General features: G+C 40.0%; 1 protein-coding gene across 1 annotated transcript; it reads right to left on the reverse strand.

The window, feature by feature from the left end:
* Positions 1-215: 215 nt before the first annotated feature.
* On the reverse strand, positions 216-19550 carry LOC110077512 (uncharacterized). Its single transcript, XM_073003913.2, has 9 exons — positions 19529-19550; positions 19207-19246; positions 8655-10247; positions 7135-7200; positions 6692-6792; positions 6426-6514; positions 5880-6025; positions 4014-4166; positions 216-793 (listed from the first exon to the last, which is right to left on the reverse strand). The coding sequence occupies exons 3-9, from the start codon at positions 9844-9846 to the stop codon at positions 459-461; spliced, it is 2082 nt and encodes a 693-aa protein (XP_072860014.2). The 5' UTR covers positions 9847-10247; positions 19207-19246; positions 19529-19550; the 3' UTR covers positions 216-458.
* Positions 19551-23219: the final 3669 nt, after the last annotated feature.

The following is a 23219-nucleotide window of genomic DNA, read 5'->3' on the forward strand; positions in this document are numbered from 1 at the left end:
GCCATGGACTCACAACATCTGGAGGACTACAGACTCCTGGAAAGAAGAGACTCAGGCTGGCTATTCTTGGGGGCAGCCCAGCTTCCCTCATAACACCTACTTTGACTCTGACCCTGTCTTCTTAATTACCCATGCATCCCACCTGAATATCAACCAAGGTCTACATTTCCATAAAGAGCATGATGCCATCTTTGTTAATAACCACTGACAGTCGCTAGATTCAATCCTGTTTTTATATCTGTGTAAAGCCAGACAGTACAGTAGTCAAAACTATATTACAACAGTTAAATTTTCATTAAGCTACAGAATGAAACCTGACAAAGAAAACAGCACCATAAAATATTTCTGCAACAACTCCTATGGGGAAAAAAAAGCTCCGTCTGTGTATCCACAATAGATGAAAAGAACTTTATATTAAAGGGAAAAAAAGGAGTGCAATTTAGTATTGCAAATTTTTTTTATAAGTAGTCAGATTGCTCAATAGATACTCTGTATGTTTCACTGGTAACAGTTCTCACTTCTAAAGGCCATTCTGGTGCTTTGGCTCTGAGTTTTAACTGGGTAGGATCTAGAGTGAGGAGATGATGGATGTTGTTTTGATCAAAGGTTGTCTGTTGCAGCTCTGATGCATCCGGCGTTCCAGGGGAAGCAGCCTCTTGAAAGTGGAAGCCCTTCTTAGTGTGTCTTTTCTTTATGATTGTACACAGCACACTGATTATCACTACAAGGGCAGAGATGAAAAAAACAGTAGTTCCTACAAGAATCTCTGTGTAGCTGTACAAGGAGCCCAGGCCTGTAGATAAGGGAAAAAAGAGTACTGTTCAACTCATTTCAACCTGAAGGCCTTCCACATTGAAAATGGTGTCCTCTTCAAAGCAGAATGATCAACAGACTCCAGAACAAGCTGGGGATTCTAACATATCATTCTTGCATTAGAATCAAGGCCCTCCCAATTCACATTCAGTTCAGATATTATCTTTCTTCTTCCTGGATGAGTACTAAAAATCAAGTTCGGCTTTTCTGCTGGATATTTCTCAGCTGGGATGTTTATATACAGTATTTCTGTTTCAAAACAACTTGTAGAGGTTGTTGGTCAGCTAGGGCCCATGTGCTACCAGCCACCTCCCTTCTTCTGCTTGGAAAAATTTTGAACACTGTTTTGTTTTTGTTACAAAAGAAAATAACTCATGAACTTACAAGACAGTTGTATTCTAGTGGTGCATGCCACCAGTAGAATACTTGTGCCACCAAAAATAGGATAGCCCGTCTGGAGGATGGGGAGAGAGGTAAAAGTGATGGCTAAATCAACATTACAGATTTCTTGGCATGCATGCCTGCATAGGTTATCTAGCTTGGAAATTATAAACCTGATCTCACCCTATGAGTGTGAAAAACCTACTGTGACTGCTTTTTAAACAGCATAACCAACCTCACTTTTATACTCTTGGGTGATATGAGCAGAAGCATAACTACATCAAAGGCTTTGAGGGGCCACGGTACAACTGGAAAGGCCTAATCTCACTCTGACAGCTTAGGAGGCTGCCACGGTAAATTGCCAGTGCAAGGAGCATCATTTTGCTGACATGGACAATTATTTCAAACTCTTCTTCTGTAAAACATACTTTTCAGGAGGAACACCCAGTGGCTAAATGGACAAACTCTTGTGCAAGGTAGCAGGCAGCTTAAGAATGGGAACCTTCTTGAATGTGCACACCTGAATGTGCAGCCTACGGCCAGCAAGCAGACCACTTCCGTGTGCAGAGGGAGATTGGGGGGGGGGTGTCCCACAGAAAGCAATGGAAACATATGTGCTTAGATGAGTTCTTATTCTTCCAGTTTGCATTCACAACCCCTAAAACACAGGTCAGCTGAGAGGCTAACATTTCCTGTAAGAAGCTGGAACCTCAAGGGTGGAAAAAGAGAATATTCCCTAGGAGGTAAAGGCCAGCTTTTGCATACCTCAAGCTACATTATGCATTTGCTGTGCATGTTTAAAAGCCGTTGGGCAACTCTGGTTATTGTTGACCAAATGTTTATCCTTTAAAATAGCTATGGACATTGCTCCAACATCAGTGCTGTTCAGTAAATATATATTAGAATATAAATTGCCTTTTCTGTGACAAGCTTTCCAGACAACTAGCAGATTTAATGGCATTTGGAAACCAGTACTGGTAATGATTAATTCTAACTAGACAAGTTAGAAAACAGATTCAACAATCAGACAGAGATGGGACATGATAACAATTTATTTTCCGTGTTTTGGGGGGGAAGGACAATGAAAGTCCTTCTGCTTCTGGTTCTTGAAATCTGGCTAGATCAAGCAACAAACTGGAAACAAATATGACCTGAAGAACCAGGCTTACACATTGAATACCTGTTCTTGGAGAGAGTTACGTATATGAATTGAGGTTTCCCCCACAACTGCTATGTTTATGTGTGGGAATTTTTTAGTTTTAGAGCTCTATCTTGTGGCTACAAAGAGATGCAGCGGTTCCCACATTTATGGATGTAGGCACCTAAAGAATGGAAAGCTATTACACATCAGAAAATCCAAATTTCATCCACAGTGGGTCTGCTTTCTCCATTTCTTGGGCAAGAACACCAACTTTTCACATAGAGTTTTAATAATCTCTTCTTACCCAATGGCTCTTCTTACCCAATGATAATAGGCTCCATTTGGGAAGAAATCAAGAACCTATCAAGAACCATACATTCATGCTTTAAGGATGTCAAAAGCTCTAAGGTGACTCTAAAATCTTTGAAACATGCATTTCTTAATTGCATGCACATTGCCTCATATGAACATTGATTCAGATACGTTGAGCTATAGAATGACCTATTGAACTGATAAATTCCCCTCCTTCACCACCAACATTGCAATGCCTATCTGTTTTATACTTTTTGTTTGTTTCCTGGATATTTCCTCTCTTCTTCCCATGGTTGTCATTTGTATCTTCTCAATAAATTTTAATGCAGAAGCTTGATTTTCAATACCTCATATAGATTATTTATATTTATAACTATCAGTATGACAATTCCTGACATTAGTAGTAACCCACTCCTGCAAATCAGAGGGAGTAAAAAGAAGTTTTAACAGTTCCACGACATGATCTCAAGTGGCATTTTGGCAACCCCTAAAAAAAGAGACCACCATTCAGGTTATGCAATCCTGGGTTTGCTGTGGGCCAAATTTAAGCGTATAAACTGCCAAGAGTGTGAATGTCACATGGTGTTACTGAATTCAGTGAGGAAGTATCAATGCTGGGAGGGGCAGAACACAGCTTGGGAAAAGGTGATGCAATAAATATGATACTGCAGGTGGAAGACCTACTAGGCTGGCAAAGAGAGGAAAGCCGTACTCTGTATGCCCAGGAAATATATTTGGCTGCTCCTCAGTCTCTGACAGGCTTCCTTTTTTTGTCCAGTTCCACTCTTCTCTCTTCCTGCTCCTGCACACTTGAATGCTCTTCATTGTCACCACACAATTGCCAAGACAACAGAACTATCGCCTAATTGGAGATGGTGAGGAAACGTTCCGCACAAGTGGGCTGACTCATGTGGCAAGCCCACTGTATGACATCCTGTCACAAGAGGCTAGAAGCATTTATCATCACCCTCCAGTTCAGGTGAAAACATTAACTGCCCCTTAGTGCTTCATTGTTTTTATACATTGCTTTGGATACATCTTATGTCACTGCACTCAAGGTTCCTTTGACTCACCATCTTAACGATTTCCAGTATTTGGGGGGTGGGGGTGGAGTGGGAGTCCATCTCAAAAGGATGAATGGCCAGGGGTGAGTATCATAATACTGTTGCTGTAATGATTGTGCTACCAAATACCAATCCTAAGGATTATTTCTGCAAAGATTACTTCTCATTAGATTCTTTACTTTCTAGCCACTCTCTGGTCATCACCATATGTGACAGCATACCATTACACAGTGTTTTCCATATCTAAGTTACAGCTTTAAAATCCCAAGAATAAGTAGAGCTGTAATTTTAAAAATACATACCTGATCGTGGACTACGAATACACAGGGTGCCTGACTTTGTCTCAGAGCGATCTTCATAATCTTCTTTACATTTACATAAGTATGTGCCATATCCATTGAGGCAGATTGCCTCATCACCACATAGTCCAATTTCAGAACTGCATTCATTCACATCTAACAGGTGTAGGAAAATTAGGGTGATTGTTCTTTAACACAGTTCTATACTTCCAACACAGTTTTGTTAAATTACCATTCACATGCCACTCTTAGCCAATCAGTGGCTTCCACTGTACATTGTATTACCACCATGCCACTACTCATATTTCTGGCCCCTCCAAAGTAGTAGCATGACAACGAACAGTCCTGAGCTATAAGGATGCAAGTAGAGGAAAATAAAGCCTAGCAGTGTTAAGCTCTAAAAACAATAACTTCAAGACAATTCCTGAAAACAAAGGGGAAAATCTAAAGAATAAAAATATGTAAATAAGCCCAACTGTTTATACTGTCTGCCCAATCTTGAGGTAGCATGGCATAGAACTGAACATCTTTTTACTGAAGTGCTGGATTCTCTTGCATACTCAGTAGCTTTTAAAGAAAAAAATATATATATAATGTTTTATAGATGGTATATAACTCCCACAAAATTAGCCAAAATGGATGTTACAATTTCAAATCTCTGTTGCAGATGTAAACAAAAAGAAGGTTCTTTTTATCATATGTGGTGGTCATGTAGGAAAGCCCAAAAAATATTGGGAAAGGGTTGAAATGCTTTTGCATGAAGTTTTAAGAGATTCCGATAACTGTAACCTCTGAATTTTTTCTTCTAAATATAATTCTGGATTCAATAGACGTAATGCAAAATTATTTAGTTATCCATATTTTGACAGCTGCAAGATTTTTTTTTGCTATGCATTGTAAAAAAAACGGAGAATCCATCTCAAGATGAATTATTAGCAAAAATCCTGGATATGGCGGAGATGGATAAACTATCAGAATGGCTAGATTCAACAAGAAAGACTAATCATGAAGATTGTTGGCATAAATTTTGTGATTGGCTTAGAAATAGAATATAAATTAATACTTGATAATTGAAAGCCAAAGATCAATTTAGAATTAGAATATGAATTATAAATTAGTTACACCGGAAACTTATGTATCTTTGAAATGTAATAGATAAGAATGAATACTGTAAAATGTTTGTGTTGATTTTCAACCCCTCTTTAATCCCATGTCCCCATCCCTAATCCTAACCCTATAAAAATGTTTTAAAAAAGGAAAGTAGCTGTCAGGCTTTTGTTGCATATGGTATGGTGATGCAGATCAGATTGTACAGTAGCAATTAACATATACCATCCACTGATTGCAGTCCTCCATTGATATCAATTGGATTGGAGCTGAAATTGCTAGGAACACTTTAACACTACAGACCTTATCTTGGAATGGCATTGCTGGAAGGGACCCTCTGCATCATCGAGTTGAGCCCTTGTGAAGGAGGCACCATGGGGGGAATCAAACTCCCAACCTCTGGCTCTGCAGCCAGTGGATCTAAACCACTGAGCTATCCAGCAGTTCATATGGTGTTGAACTGCAACTCTCATCAGCTCTAACTGGCATAGCCAATTAAGATGAATAATGGGCATTCCAGTTCGTGCTTTAGAAGTCAGTCTCATTGATTTAATATAGCTCAAATCTGTATTTGATTAGCAGTTAGTGAAATTGGGTTATGTGACCAACACAGCTATTCTGTGGATATTTTTCTTGCCTAACAGTGGTTTGAGGTGAAAATGATACATCCATTATATTATTTACTTCATTATTAAAGGCTGTACTTTCAGTTCCTTAGCTAGTCTGCATCAACCATAATTAATGTAACAATTGCATACATACCTGTCACCAAAACTGTCTGAACCTTGCCAAATTCCATAGATGTACTGCTAAGATTTTCCAGCTGAGAACGCACTAAGTAGGAGACATTCTTTTTCTTTGGCGTTAGATGCAACCAAAACATAAGCATCAGGTCTGGGTCTGTTTGTCTACATAAAAATATAGATGGAGAAATACAGATGTATCTTTTCCATTCAGATGAATAGGTGTGCCCCTTTCTCTAAAAACATATTACATTTCTAATAGATCTATTGTGTCAAATTAAAATTAACAGAACAGGATGGGGATTAAATATTCTTAGAGGAGGGGAAAGAAAAAAGGAAGAAGTACCAGTAAGAATATGGCAATCTATTTTCTATATTTACTAGAGATGTGAATTTCCTCTTTTTTTTGGAAAAAAAACATGTTTTTCCCTGTTTTCCATCCAGAAAAAATGGACACTTTCACAAATTTTGCATCTCTAATATTTACAAATGATATAGAATAGCATCTGACTTCAAAGAGTATGAACAAAATGTCTTGCTGTCAAAAGGCTTTTTACTGCCATACCTATCAAAGCTAGTTTCACTCCTTCTTTTTATTTCCTTTAACTTGATTTCTTTTACTTGGTTTGAGAAGGGTCTCACTTTCCCTTGAACCTGGAAGAAAAATTTCCACTGTGGGTTTTTTTTTATAGCCACTGGGTAGCCACAACAGATATATCCATAATATAGTCTACAATAAAGTCAACTAACTTTAAAATTATTAATAAGGATATTTTTAAATTTAATTTTTTAAATTGTTAATATGCTTTATGATATTATAAGATGTCCTACCTGTCTCTTAATGAACTCTATGAGGGCTTTTTCCTGATTACTTCCAATAGGCGGGATCCATTCTTTGTGTTCTATACCCAAAACTATTTCAAACAGAAGATCTACACACACCAAAAAAAATTATAAAAATCCAAAATTTCCTAAAATACAGTAAGGATAGTATAAATAGGGAAAACATTCCTGCATCCTATTACTTCATATTTTGACCAAACTCCAGGAGGCATTGGAAGACAGGAGGGCCTGGTGTGCTCTGGTCCATGGGGTCACGGAGCGCCGGACACGACTAAATGACTAAACAACAAATTACTTCATATTAAAAGCCAACAGTACCCTAAGTACTGAAAAGAAAGACTGTATCTCTGAACCAAAGTAAGTTGAGAAATGCCTTAAAAGTTCACTCAGCACTTTAAAAAGGACCAGAAGGAGGGAGAGAACCACCTTACCCCCTGGATTGTGCTGGGACAGCAGAACAGAATCATTTTCATGATCTCTGAATACAGACTCTCTCTCTGTGGAGTAAGGACAATGGGAAGGTGTCAGTCAAGTACCTGAAAATGACAGTTCTATTGTAATTTCCATACAATCAAACAGCATTTTATAACCATATCATTAGCTTAGAATAGCATTTTCAGCACCCAATGCTTGAAGATAGCCACAAATTATACAATAATACATATTTTAGTCTTTAGGGTGCCACAAGAATCTTTGGGTTGTGCTCTCCTTTAACCCATTTTCAGTGGTTAAACTGCTGTATTGCAGCCAAAACTGTGCTCACGGCCCGAGGTTCAATCCCAGGTAGCCAGCTCGAGGTTGACTCAGCCTTCTATCCTTCCGAGGTCGGTAAAATGGGTACACAGCTCTGGGGGGGGGGGAATGCATATGCTGCATAATTAACTTATAAATCACCCAGAGAATGCTTTAAATGCTATGGAGCAGGATATAATCAGCACACTTTGCTTTTTATTTTATTTTAAAGAACCCATTATTTATATTCTAGAGATAATCCTGATAGTGGCACGGTTTTGGCTGCAATACAGCAGTTTAACCGCTGCACCACAAGGCCTTTACATATCTAATTCCAAAGCCAAGCATAACAAAAAAGATCACACTGCTGAAGCAAAAATGATGTAAAAACAAGAAAGTCCTTTGTGAGGACAGACTAAAATGACTGTTTTTATGCATACAACATAAAGCCATCTAGAGGGACACAAAAATGTGTGTGGTATTAGCCCTTTATCGTTGCAGCAGCAGCAAAAGGAAGTCTTCTGGCACTTCAGAGACTAGGAAATGTGTAATATCTAGAATAAACTTCATCAGATGCAGGAAAACACACTCACACACAACACAGAATATTGGGTACAGGGGAAGAAGGTAAAAGCAACAAGAGTCAAATAACAATGACGTGCAAGAAGTATGAGGTGAAAATTCAGTTAAAGTTTTAAAATATTCCAGATAAGACTGATTATTCATAGAGTTACCGATGACTGAATGAGTAGAAACAGCTATGGACAATTCTAGATGAGGCAGACTTATTTAGTCACCATGCCTCATCCACAGAAATAGAGGGGTGTGTGATAGGCTTCCAAATGGGCTTGTCTTCAGTTAGTTTTCTTGCTGCTGCTTCTGTGGTTTTTCCTACCCAGCAACCTCCATTAAAGTGGAAAGAACAGAACAGCTCTATGGTGTCATTTTATTACCAGTGTTAGGAGCCATTAATTTGGAAGCACTCTAGAGTACCCAGTAAGATTTTCACTTTTTAATATTAAGAAATTAACCTTACTAAAGAAAAATACAGACACCATTTACTTACTCTGTGCACAGAAGATCTATGCTACTAAACAATTAATCCAGATTTCCTGAAGTATTCATTATACACATGGATCAGCAAGAATTTACTCTGTCACTGATTTGATCATTGCAAGTATCAACCACAAAGAAGGTAAAGGAAGTTAGTCACACTTACCATAGGAAATATTTCCTACATTCAGGGAAGTATTATTCCTTGACACTGAAACAGAAGGGGAGTATGGAGGATTTGCTCTCGTATATTTCCTTTGGGGTTGCTCTCTGTACCTGGTCACTGAACTGTTGGGATGTGGAATCACAGTCATTCCCACTTTATTGTGCTTTGGGTTACGTGAGAAAATGCCTTGGGGGCTCAAAGTGGTAGCAGTGTCCACAAGGTTATGATTAAGTGCTCTTAAAGACAGATCATGCAACACATTAGGATAGTCTAAGGTGGTCTGCTGAGGTTTTGTTTGATTTATAGAACTTTGGGGTGTTTCTGTAATAAGCTGAGATTTATTGTTTCCTGCAAGAACTGCTACCATGTACTCATTACTGTTTCTCTTCTCTTGTCTATAGACCTGATTGTCCATATGCTGTCTTTCAAGTGCTTCTTTTAGTCTCACACTTTGTTGATATTCAGTCACATCTACATTTTTCCTGGAGAGTCCAGAATAAGATTGGAAGGACTCGTTTTGCCCCTTCTCCAGAATACTTTTAGGGGATAGAGTTGGAGTTCTCTGCTCTTCAATTAAGACTTGTGGAAAAGTAATTCTATTCTTGAAAGGAACTTCTCCAAACATTGCTTTTACAGCTTCAGTGTATGTTGTCCTTAGGTGCGTAGTTATGTACCTGCCATTTTTAAGCCTGGCAGATTCAGTCGTAGTTTTATGATCTTTCCATTCTGCTGATTTTGTTGTCATTTTGAGCTTCTGAGACACATGTGTAGAGGTAGGGAGTACAGACAGATCATGCACAAATGGCTTTTCTTCATTCTCCAAACTATTTGATCCTAAACCTAGCATTTTCTTCAAATTACCAGAAGAAGATTCATTCCCAGTTCTAATATCATGAACTGATGGGTTTGCAACATGGATCGCCTTCATAGCAAGTGGATTTGAGGTTACATTTTCTTCTGATTTCATGAAAGAAACTTGTGTGTAGTTACTAAGAGTTGGTTTCACGACTGCTTCCGAGGTTCTAGCACTGTCATTTTCCTCCCAGCTCTTTTTAGTAGTCACCAGTAGCCAACTGTCATTGCTGGGTGTTCTGTTTGTCTTTAGAAAGTCTAAAATATGCCCTGAGTGCATTATATCGGACTTACGGGGAAATCCAGCACTGCTGTTAGATTTTGAAACAGGTTCTTTCATTTCATAATCTTCAAATATGAAATAGCGTCCTTTAAAGTGTTTATGACTATGGTTTTGAGAAGGAGATTTTGACAAAAACACTACATGGACAGCTACAGCCTGTGCAGCAAAGATCAAAGTGTTATGGTTTCTACAAGAGTAAGCTATCTTGCTTTCAACACTTGATGAGACACCTTGGAATATGATCTTGTCCTGATTTTCTTCACAATTTGAGTTCCCTTCAAACCCTTCTATATAAATCAAGATATGTTTGTGAGAACCCGCCCATATGGTCCAGTTACACCAGTTGTTGGTTTGGCTTCTGCTCAGAATGGGAGGAGAAAAAGTTCCTGCTTTATTCTTCAAAATAACATGGCAACTTTTTACAGGAAGATACACCTGTAGCCAAGGAAACCCCAACTCTGTAGGAGGAAAAAAAAGAGATAAAGGGCATGAAGCAACATCAGCTTATTGATTCAGTGTGATTTAGTCTGTTGAAAAATATCTTTTCTCTTGTTGGACATCTTACACATATTTTGTGTGAAATCATTTCTTAGCATTTCATATTCAGAAGAGCCACTCATCTATTTACCCACAAGATATTATACAACAGCTGTACAGAGATCAGAATTTGGTTGAACAAAAGGTCTGAGCAGCTCATTTAGGAGTGCATGGGTGCTATAACTTTAGATGAATTTATAAAAACCTAATAATTGGATGCAAGATTTAACTTCCAGAGAATCTCACTTTTATTGTTCAAGAACATCCTTGTCCTTATTACGGAAAACATGTACTTGAAAATGTATGGGCAATGGCTGCTAAAATTTCAAAAGCCAGAGGAGTGGCTAAAGAAGATTTCTACTGATTTGGGACAGAACCCTTAATGTCCTACATCGCTCTTTGCCCCATCTATGAAAGTCAAAAATAGAAGTAAATATGCACGAGAAATTATCTAAAGATGCTCATTTTGCATGGTATATAAGGTCACAGGAAGGGGTTATTATGACATAGAACTTAATTTTTTAGTCAATGAAAACACAGCTCTAGCAGTAGCTATTTGACCCAACTTGTTCACTTAATTTCACAGCTACTGTATTCTAATGCCCAGAATCCCACAACAACTAATTGAGCTGAGCTGATCAGATTGCAAGGAGCTGACCCTCTGAAACCAACCTCTCCTCAATATGACTTCCCCATATTTTGGTCTGACAACCCGATTTAACTTTAACGAATAATTTAAAATGAACACTCACAAATAGCTGGGATGTGTGTAATACCCCTGTTTTCAAATCACATATCTGAAAGATAACAGTCTGAACAAAATCCAAATTCAGAGTTTGAAAATGATATTTTAAATGGAACACAGAGATTGTTTCTTTTGACTTGGTCCGACTTCAAATACAAACTCTCATAAAACAGTCAATTATTTTGAGATGGAGCCTGTTTTCAGCATGTTTTCAAACCCTATACAATAGGGTTAAATGCAGTAAAACTATACAATTGTTATTGTATTTAACCTATTGTGTAGGGTTTGAAAACAGCACACAGCACCAATATAAGTCATCAACTAATAACCAAACAGGAAACCTGGCTCTCTTTGGAGGTTCTCAGGGGCTTGTCAGTGAAAGGAACAGCTGACCTGTCAGTGCTGATCTTCTGCTGCAATGCTGAGCTCTAACAGTCTGTCAGGTGTATTGCAGGGCTCCCATACCATTCATAACTGATAATGGCAAGGCCTAAAATTGTTCCAGCTCTCCAGACTGAATGTGTATTTCAGCAATATAAGATGCATTCCCTGATAAATGGTGAAGCAGAAAGCTCTCCCAGAAGGCAGAAAGATTTAAAAATCTATGGTTACAATCCTGTTACAACTGATGTAAACCCAATGGTATAACTCTCATTAGCGAATTGCCACCAGTTAAGTAGTCAGAAATTCCGTTCTTGCCATGTGTTAAGTCACACAATTGGTGTGTGACAAGAAATGGAAGCACTGACTTTTGAACTACTGGCAATTCACCACAAGATTTACATGGCAGGACTTTTGTCAGCAGATGTAACAGGTCACTGTGGTTTTAATTGCAGATCAGGTAAGCAGGGCTGTCAAGGACTAACCCCCTTAACATGCCGCCTAGCAAATGGAACAACCTGTTGACAGTCAAATACTAAAACAAACTATTCTTTGGAGGCAGGGACGTCAAGTTGTGTTTGACTAAAAGTGACTCTAATAAGACTTTTGAGATATGTAGTGTTCAAGGAATATACTGCCATTGCTATCCCCAAGTGAGTTTCCATGGCCAAATGGGACTCAAACCCAGTCTCATTCCATTCTCTATTCACTGTGACACATTTTCACTGTTGGTTGTTAAATATAAAAAAGAATAATTCAGTCATTAAAGATGGATCTGAAGAATAGTATAATCAAAATCTGTGAAATAATTGTTTAAGAAGCAACTCCATTTCAGCTGTATCTTGCTTGAACACCTCAACAATCCTGTGAATGTCGACTCACAGTGTAGACACTGTCTCACAGTGTTCAGTGAAACTCGTTCCTATGGCTATCATGAACACCACCGAAAAGAAAGAGCCTAACCATTTCTTGCCATTTCTACTGCTATCCTTAATCCAATGTCAGATCTGGGACATATCTGCCTAGGGCTGACTTCAGGATGCCTCCTGATTCTCCAGAAAATGGAAGCAACAGCAAGGTCACCACTACATGGTCTATCACCTGCAGACCACGTCACATTAAGCCTGCAGAGAGACACCATAGGATGCGGTCTTTTTTGGATAACATCAGACAAACCTTCAGTTTGGTGCTATAGGCCAGTGGTTCTTAACCTTGGGTTACTCAGGTGTTTTTGGACTGCAACTCCCAGAAGCCTTCACCACCAGCTGTGCTGGCTGGGGTTTTTGGGAATTGCAGTTCAAAAACACCTGAGTAACCCAAGGTTAAGAACCACTGCTATAGGCAAACTGATACAGATATAGCACCAAACTGTTCCATTATTTGATGCAAGTATCCACTGATTGCAGCAGCTTTCAAATCATAGGAAAAGGCTCTAAAAGATATATTTCCAGTATACAGGCACAGAGTTGTTATAACTATTAGAAATGCTGGGAAAACTATCACACCTTGCTCACCCTTCACCCTTTTGTTCCCTTTAGACTAGTGCTAAGTGAATGCAACCCTCCAAGGAACTATAATCAATACCTAAATAGTAAAACATGAAAAGCATACCTCTACAGTTCAAAAGTGCTCTTACTTTGGATGCCATTTTATTGTCTAAGCTAGATGGTCCCTGTAGATCTAGTAAATCTAAGTTCTCCCACAGAACTGATGTCTCAGCGAGAGTTCCTGGAGCATCAAGATCAGCAACAATACATTCCATGGCCCCCCATTGCCATTTAGCATTATGAAGCTCTCCCCAGGATTTTATGGCCCCTTTGATTTGTGCTCTTCCCTCCTCTCTCACTTCTAAGGGCACAGGCAACTGAGCTGGAGTCTGCATCTCATTCTGTGGCAAGAATGGAATCATGATGGTGCTAGAGGTAACAAGATCATACTGAGTTATGTTTGCGGATTGCTTCTTTTTACTCATCGCTGGCAAAGATACGAGAGGCATTTCCGGGACAGAATGATTCAAAACAGAATTTGAGCTCAGTGTAAATCTATCAAGGGAAAAGCAGAGTTTAGGCTTGGATATGATGTTCCAGGGTTTTGCTGTGTCTCCTTGTTCTCCCTCTTCTCTAGACGTTGCACCAAAGCAGTTGTCCTCTCTTTCTCCTAGCAGCAGCTGCTTAAGGGGCTCTTGGTGTTCCAAACCTGCATGATGACTACTATACAAACCAGAGGACAGCCTAGCAATGAATGAGGGATCTTCCTGTCTGGGAGTGCTAGCCATGTCTTGTGAGCATGCACAGCTCAGAATCATCTCATTTTTAATTGTGTTTGCCATCTGTAATCCAAGGGAAGGAGTAACTTCATTAATGAGGAAGAAAGAAGCCTCTGCAGCTGGTAGGAAGTCTTCTGGAGATCTGGGCTCTAGCGCTGAAGGAGCTGGAGAAAGATCCTCCAGCTCAAAAGGTTCCTGCAGAGTAGTTGCTGTTCTAGTAGCGGCACAGCACAGTCCCAAGGGAATAGACTCTACTTGTCCAGCATTTAAAGAAACATCCAGTTCTCTTGCTGAAAAGATTCCAGGCTCCAATTCCAAAAGGACAGACTTTTGAAGGATGGCAGACACAGGAAGGGTTTGGTGTGGTCTTACAGACAAGGAAGGATAGGTCACTGTCATTGATGGCGAGAGGGCATGTTCCAATTCGAAGGAGATAGGCTCAGGAACAGGAAGAGTGAGTGACAGAGTTGTCTCTGTGCTATGAAAGAGGGAAGGCTTTAAGGTCAGGGCTGGCAAAGAAAATTCATCTTCCACCCTTAAGACAACACAGCAGGAAAGCCCAAGTTCTGCAGTAACTAATGGAATTGTTGTGGTCTTGCTGGGGGAGAGGAAAGGCTCCTGCTTTGTAGCTATATCCAAAAGAAAGATGCTTTCTGCAGCTAAGTTAACACTGTCTGTTCTTCTTGGCATCTCGGAAGCTAGATTCAGAGAAGGGTTAGTGCTGGACTGTTCATGGTAGCTGCTTCCGGGTCTCAAGTTCAGTTCTACTTCCAACACACTGGATGGCAATGCTGTAGCCAAAGGGACTTCTGGCTGGTTGGTTAACTCTACAAAGGTTTCTGTAACGGGACCAATATCCCAGAGCTCAGTATTGCTCTTTAGGACTAACACATTTCTGGCTTCCCGTTCATCAGATGAATTGGCATAATTGATTATGAGTATAGAACAACTTGCCTTGCTTTCTTGTTTTCCTCTTTCTTGTGTCTTTGCAGGAACAAGCAGGTAGTCATTCTGGCTTGTCAAGCCCATACAGGTGTGTCCCAGACTGGAAAGCGAGGTAGTTCCAAAGACAACGACGCCTCTGCCCATTGCTTCATGCATTGCTAGTTGAACGTCTCCAAAACTCTGATAAATTGTGGATCCAGGACTCTTTCTGTCAGTGGTCACCATGCTAGAAGGAATCATTAGAGAAGGCATAACCATGGCAAGATAATCCTGCTGTGTTAATTTACTCCTCATCCATTGATAATCATTCATAAGAAGTCCCAAAGGAGAACTTAACAGTCTGCTTGGATGTCCCATATCTTCTACAGGACTAGCAGCTTCTGTCAGTGGTCCTGACTCTACGTAAGAAACATCTGAAACAACATTGGAAGAAGTGGTAGACTCACCCAGGCCCACTGGGATTTCTCCCTTGTTCATTCTCCAGTGCACACAGTCTATGACTCCGATTAATTTATCAGAAGGACTTGGAGTACAAGAAGAATTTTCACTGCCCTTCAAAGCTGTGGACAGCAAGTGGAGACTTTTTGACTTTCTAGCCGAACCTGTAATTGCTGTGATGCTTGCACTTTTTCTACTTGTTTCCAGCAACCCAACTGTTGGATTGTCCGCCTCAAGACTTTCAGAGATGTGAGCATTTGAACGGTTAAAGGTGAACAGTAAAGATGCTTCCTTGGCTTGAGGAATGCTGGTTGTGGCTGTGAGGACTAGTTCCAGAGAAGGCATTGCAGAGCCAAAGGGATCCATGGAATCAGGCCTTGCTTCCCTGGGCTGGAAGATATAGTATTTGCCCACAAATCCATCTTTCTTAGTAGGATTGGGATGCCTCATCAGGGAGATCACATGAACAGCTTTAGCGTAGGTAGCAAAAACATGGGTCTCTTTTCCCCAGCAAGCATAGACCACAGTGTTCTCTGCAACCGAAGAAACTCCATGAAAGAAAATCTTATTCTCATTTTTGTCACAGCCCTCATCACTTTTAAAGCCACTGATATAAATAATGATGTTTTTCCTAGAACCGGCCCAAACAGTCCAGTTGCACCAAATATTTCCTTCAAAGCCATTCAGGTACTTTGGGGGATAAAATTCTCCATATTTCTTTCTCAGTTCTCTATGGCAGCTTCTCACAGGGATGTACATGGATATCCAAGGGGGATCTAGCAACAGAAGGCAAGAAGATGATAAATGTTATCAGGACCGAATATCTCCAGACAATCTCCCTCTGGTAAGAAGAGCCTTCATGGCCATTTCCTCATCCTTCCTTCCTCTGAGGAGAAGTTGTTCAGTTTAGTTTGCATACACTTTTTTTCAGAGTGCAAAGATATTATAAACAGACTTCCCCCTGTTAACAAGCTGGTATCCTGTTCATTTTTTTGTGGAGCACAACATCTCCATGGCCACAGTACTCTGCATTTCCCCCATCCACCCTCCGGCTTGTACTGCTGCAAACGAAAACAATCTCTGCTTATTTTAAGTGGGGCTTTCTGCTGGGGTAAGGGATAGGCAATTCCCCCTAAGAAATCTGTGACCAGAGAGGAATTGAGCGGGCCATTCAGTGCACACTCTGAGATCAGCAGCTCACTTGGCAATGGAAGTACTTCTGCTATAGGGAGGATAAGCAACTCCTCCCTCCTTAAGAAAATCCTGTTTGAAAAAAATTAATTTAGTGGTTCATGGTATGCACTTTTATACAGCAATAACTACTTAAAATGGACAAGAAAGAGGGATAATAAAAAGGATCAGGAACAAGTGGCTAGACAAGGAAAACCTAACTACCCCCATTGATAGATTGCACGTTCAAATCCACAGAAGTAACCAATCTTTCTTTAATATGTTTATAAATCAGGTTAGCCAGAGTAACGCTGGCTCTGCTTCAGCCCATCTGCTGGTTCTTAAAGCAGGTGCTCTAGTGGTCTCAAGTATTTTAGTCCATGGTTATCAGTCACAGGACATCCAGGAAACAGATGGGTGGGGCTTGAGAAAGGACTGTAAAGCAGCCAGTTTAGCTTCTGCTAGAGGATGATGCCAAGGGAGCAAGACTTCAGGAGTGTGGAAGATATGCAGGCAAGACAGTAACATGCAATGTTTATCTTGTGCTTTTAAATATTTTGAAGCATGTCAAGTACTGTGGGTGGGGAAATGAAATGAAATTTTGAGAGGCCGTTGCATGAAATATCATGGCAGAGGCAAGTTTTCAACTGATTCATGTCTTTACCTCATTAGCACTACAACAGAAATCAGGACAGCAAAAGTGACCAACAGCATGATATACTCGAATGAAATATAAACTCTTACAAGGAACAAAATGCCCCCGTGCCAGCACACAAAGTGGAATACAAATAGTGATTCCTCACTGGCTCTGTCACGAGTGTAAGCACGAGTGTAACCTTGTATGAATAGAGGTAGTTCCAAAAGGTTCTGACAATATGTCGGTCTGGCCAAAACCAAGAAGAAGTAGTTTACTTAGAGAGGGCATATCATGTGAAATGTGTTCAGAGATAGAGAAAACATGCCTAACCATTTCTTTTAGGGCCAGTTTGTGTACACCACTTTCCAAAAAATGAAACAGAATTTTACATATGTAGGATTCAGATAAGTGTGGGTGTTGTGAATGTCAAAACCTGAGAGGTCAGGTTTCTCCTTGCTGATTTGGCTATTCTTGTGGCTCTGGTGAAAACTGAAACCCCACACTCACCAACTATTGCTAGTAAGTTATTCTATGAAACAAAGTCCAATACAGCAAGCAACACATGGTCCCATTTCCCAGCCCACTGCCTGAAGCAGAGCAATGTCGAGGTTTATGCTGTGTTACATGCACTGCATACGGTGTTTGGCTTTTGAACTTTGTATTTAGCAGTTATACCAGCAGTTGAGTTCAGGGGCCAGACTGTTCAGGGGCCATCACTGTAACTGTAGAGAAAAGACAAGCCACCCACGGAATGTATCAGTTACTACAGATGAAGATGTTTTGTTTGATTTTTCTCATTGTTACAGTTCTGCTTGCGATTTTAGGACATTGATCCAAAGTGTTAATTATAAGGACTTGAAGACACGCTGCTTCAGCTACTACCTGATTCTCTGCTACTTGAGATTTCTTCAAAACCATTGGCTCAAGATCATGGCACTGACAGAACTGAGGAAAACTTGCTTGATGGAAAATGATAAAGAACCAGGCCTTTGACAAGATACAGGTGGGAATGCCCACTGACGGTCAGATGTGGTGCATGGAACTACCAGGTTAACACACACACAAATATTAGAAATGGCAACACAGTTATAAGCAGCCTTCTATCACAAGAGTAAAAGAATACTTTTAAAAAATTAAATGCAAGCCCTAGGAACATGGGTGTTCTGAAGATGCAGGTCATATTTTTTTTAATCCAAAAAACAAGCAAGTAACCATTTCCATCAGTTTTCTGAGTTTGTCTGTTTCAGCAACAACAAAAATAAAAACCTCATGGCACTTTTGAGATGAACAAATTTATTTCAGTGTGGGTTTCTGTGGATTGCAATCCACTTCTTCAGGCAAACCTTTTCACTAGGGTTAGCACAAAGACACAAAATTGCTCCAGAAACTCTTTCTCCTTATTTCAGGGGAACCCACCCAATCCTAACTAATCTATACTAGCGAAGATGTCTGAGGACTGCCTGAACTGACACTAAGCCATCTTGAGACCTTGCTGAATCTAAATTTCTCCCAGCCTAGGCATGCTAGAATTTACTTAGGACTACCCTTGACCCTGGCCTGACTTTGTGCTGGCATTTTGACTGTGAGACTGGACTGAAAAGGGTTTGGATCTGGTTTTAACTCAACTCCTCCCCACATCTACCACCTCCTTCTACTGACTGATCCACAGTCAGCCCATGCAAGAACCATCGTGCCAGTGCAAGAGACTTCCATCCATTCTATTCTACACTTAGTATAGGCAGCATATCTTTGAGTATGGCTTGCACTGCTAACTAGAATAGAATAAACCTGGTAAAAGAACAAGCCTGATAGACTCTCCCTTTCCTCTCCCCCAGCCTCAACAAGGAAACTATCTGTTTTAGTTGCTTTTGCAATTCTGAAGGTAGGCTCTCACTAAATGATGGAGTAAAAAATACTGCATATTTCAAGGATTGGCTTGTGCTGGGCTTCATGAGCTGCCAAGCAGCAATGAAAAGAAGGGGAAGAGTGTGTTTTGCATCACATGCACCTGTAATCAGGTAAGTAACTAAAGTAACTTGTAAGGAGCTTCAGACACTTCTGAGAGACTGGAGACAATTACTTTTGATAAATTGTAACTATGGTAGTGATTACCTACTTTGGTGACATTGGAATTATAACTATCCTAATTATTTTTAAGTAACTTTCCAAACTCTAGGTGTTCCATTCACTAGGCCCAACCTCATTTAAGAGAGTTTGGAGCCCATGGGCACACAGTGCTATTGAATTAGATGGAGGAGTTCATTTCCTTTATGAGAGTAGTATAGAATTAAATCTTACCTGATTTGAATGGCTGGGATTCTTCAAGAGATTCATCTGGCTGTTGAAAAAAAACAAAAAGATTAGGCCATATTCTATAGGTCTGCAGTTAGTTGCCTCATTGTCACATAAAAGATATGGTGAACTTCCTACCCTCCTGTCAGTCTTATTAATCCTTCACCTTGTGCTCACTGACACTTAAGTGTCATAATTGGGTTGACTTTGAAGAAAACCCACAGTCAAGACTGCAAGCAGGCTGTTGCACTTATTAATCCTATATGCGTAGCTGCCTCAGTAGTACATAAGATATAAATTAGAGAATGGGGACACTTTCACAACTCACCGACAGAGAACATGTGTTGTTTTCAAACCTCCCACTCAAGGCAATGCCGCTACTCACCTGTTTCTCATCTTTTACTCCATCAAAATCTGGAGTCAGTGGAATCCTAGGAGATTGACTGGGGGTATCCTTTCCAAACAAGAAAGAGGAAAGCAAAAAAAGAAAAAAAGGCAAAAGAAATAGTAATTTCATTGTCAGGTTTTGCCAACTGCCTTCATGAAACAAGTTACTTTCTTCTTAGATTTCTCATAATATACTGTGCTTCGTTGGGAGCACCTGGTTTCATTTTGTGGCTCGCTCTCTCCCTTTCTCTGTAAAACAAAAAGAGCTTCTTGCTGGAGGAGAAAAGAGGAAGCTCTGAAGGCCCTTTATTTATTCATTCCCTCCCCACTCATTATCTAATCAGATTAAAAGGTGCCATGTAGCAATCATTAAGTAGCAGAGAGCTTCTTTGCTTGGGAAGTCTAGATACCCTGAGAGCACACATACTTGCATACTTATTCTGAAGTAAGTCTTATTGTTTCTAAATGGGGCTGCCCCAAATAATGTTTGAAAACTTACAAGCAAATATTTCCGATCACAGACCTGCCACGTGTTTGAGGCTGTAATATGTCAGCAGGTATTAAAGCCAGTGAAAAGCTTAATTCTATGCATGTTTATGCTTATGGTAAATCTCAGAGATTTAAAAGGCATTATTATCTGTGTAGTATTTTACATTCAACTGAAACCAAATAATGAAAGATTTTAAGGGACACTTACAATACAGAGGCAGTGCCTGCAATTTCCAAACAAGAGCTGTTGCTAAGTTTTGCCAGAATGCTTATAACAAGCTCTTTTGAAACAGTTGGTGTGGCGTCCAAAGGGGTTTAAAGGCTGGAAAAGATGTCCTCTAGCTCACTCTGGTGGCGAAATGGCATTTTGGAAGTACACAAACGAGATTTGGGGAAAAATCTCACAGCAGCACCAATTGCTGGGCAATTTTTGCATGCCATAATTTCTATCTCCTGTAAGAACATTTTAAAAAAAACTTTTACCTCTGCATGTCATATTTGCATTAAAAATTCGATGTATTATAATGTAATGGTAAATGACCAAAGTTTCATGTTTACCCTATGACATGGGGTTAAATTGCCACAGTAATTTCCTCCCTTGTTTGTTTGTTTGTTTTGACAGGGCTTTTGTGCCTTTAAAAGCCATAAACAAACCAGTAGTTCAACAGGGAGGAGAAAACTTTTCATGGGATAGAGATGCTGAGACACACCTGATACATTTTCCCCTCATCCAGCAGCTGTGATGGGCTGGCCCAAAAAACTGTTTTGGTGCACACTGTAGCCACAATATTAGGCACACCTGAGTCCCATTGAATGCAATGCAGCTTACTGTGGGTAAGCATGCCTATTATAAGCAGACGAGTCAGGGTCTACCTTAAGCCCCAAACAGCCAGCTGCACTCCCTAATCACATTGTCACTAAGATGCTGTTTTAGGACACACAGGGACACACAATACATGCTAATACATTCCCACAGCTTGGTCAAGAGATTTGGGGTGCTGTAGTTCACAAAATAAACTTTTCCAGTTTTTTTAGTGAACTGCCTTGTACACTAGCATGGGGAATTGTGCCTTTATAAGCATCAGTTCATCAGTCACTTACAGAGCCTCAGGAATGCCTCGTGGTTGCTCTGCCTAAAGCTAGAGAACTGATATAAACACAGGATGCTTCCAGACAAGGTTTTTCCTGTGAAACCACTCTGCTTCATTCACAGGACTGGCCATGTGACTTCCTTTTGCAGCCCTCACCTATTTTCCTCCATTTCTTGCTTTTCCCCGGCTCCTGACCAGAAAACATCCATTACAGAGGGAGAGGCTGCGTTCTTGCAGGATGCCTTTTGACTGGTAGAGCTTTGATCTGCCTCCCAGAAAGCACCTCTAGAAACAAGCCTGGGCCTCCCATGTCCACTGCTTATGGAGAGAGAATGAGCCTTATCGAAAGGCCCCTTCTTTGCACAAAAAGCTAAGATTATGAAAGAAGGATGGAATATATTGCTTGCTGGAAGGGAAAAAAACTTATTGAAATAATATATTCTCTTATTATACTCACTTGCCTTTCCTTTGCTTTTTTTTTAATGGCTCCATTTCTTTTTAGCTTCAACAACAGCTTCCAGATCTGAAATTAAGCAAGCCAATTTTTTTTCTCTTATGAAAACCAGGTGATACAAAAACATCTCGGTTATTAAATCTCTGTGTGCTGAAAATGCTGAAGTTGAGAGAAAAAGTATTAACAGGACACTTGTCGTATTGATACGTTTGCAATGCTGAGGTTCACTTTTATAATGTATGAAGTAATGTTAATAATAATAGTATCTGTTGCTCCCTACTAAGTAAACACAACTACTTTCCAATAACTGAATTTCGGAAGGGCAGTTTTCTCAGGAACTGGGAGGATAGGACTTCCAAGTGGTGGTGAGTCTTGGGACATCTCCCCTCAAAAAGCAGGGACTGTGCTCATTTAATTTCAGAGGCTGAGTTGGGGGAAAAAGAGAAAGAGATGAGTACACAGTTTGAGCTTGGGTTTGATTTTTGTAACAAAGCTGTAAGACACAGCAGCAATGAAGCTGTTTTCATCTGTTTGGCTCTAGTCCTGCAAGTATCTGTAGGGTGCTTCCTGAAGTCACAGATATGGATGTACAGATACAATAGCAAAAAAGGTAGATCAGGATGTAAACACTGCCAGATCATGAATACCTAGGTCATTTAAGGCCGATGTCCTTGTTTGATACAGAGGAACATCTGTTTCCATTTAGCACAGACCTGCTGTAATGTTAGACTGAAATGAATACCACTCTCTGTAAGTAGAGACATCGTTGACATAGCGCCTAATGAAATGCTTCTGGAAGGGAAGGCATTTTAAAAGTTGTCAGAGGGATGCAATGTTTATGTGTAGTTGTTGCAGTGCATCCTGAGATGGGCAAGAGATGCCACCCAATTGAAACATTCATTTAAGGATTGTAGGGTTTCTCTAAAGAATGTGCTGAGAACAGGAACAGATGGGGGGGGGGATTTGGACAACTGAGAACCTTAGCCGGTACCATCCCACACACACATACTGAGAGCTGGACATTATTTGAATGAAGATTGAAAGCTAACACTACAGCACTAACATCAACAAGAGACCTGCAGACATCCTGTGACTGCTGTATTTAAGAGGAAGCTTCTGTAGCAGTATCTTTTTGTTATGAGTAAAAAAATATGAAGCTGATCCGCAGTTTGGTGTAGTGGACAGAATGACAGATTAGGACACATGAGACCTGGGTTCATATCAGCACTTGCCCATGGAAACTCATGGGTGTGTGTGTGTGGAACTGATAAAACAATTCCTTAAATGTTTCACTTACCTTGAAATCCTATTAGGGCTGCTATAAGTTGGTTCTGACTTGACTACATTCATTCATTTGATTTATTTAAAATAGCTCTATCCCACCTTTCTTCCCAAAAGGACTCAAGGTGGATAATACATGGAGGAATAAAAATAACTGAACTTGCTAAAATTTCCCATTCTAATCAATTATATAAATAACTATTGTGTTAGGGTTGTTGTAGGTTTTTTGGGCTGTTTGGCCGTGTTCTGGAGGTTTTTCTTCCTAACATTTTGTCAGTCCCTGTGGCCGGCATCTTCAGAGGACAGGAGCTAGAAAT

Source organism: Pogona vitticeps, chromosome 1, assembly GCF_051106095.1.
Source record: "Pogona vitticeps strain Pit_001003342236 chromosome 1, PviZW2.1, whole genome shotgun sequence".
Classification (NCBI taxonomy): domain Eukaryota; kingdom Metazoa; phylum Chordata; class Lepidosauria; order Squamata; family Agamidae; genus Pogona; species Pogona vitticeps.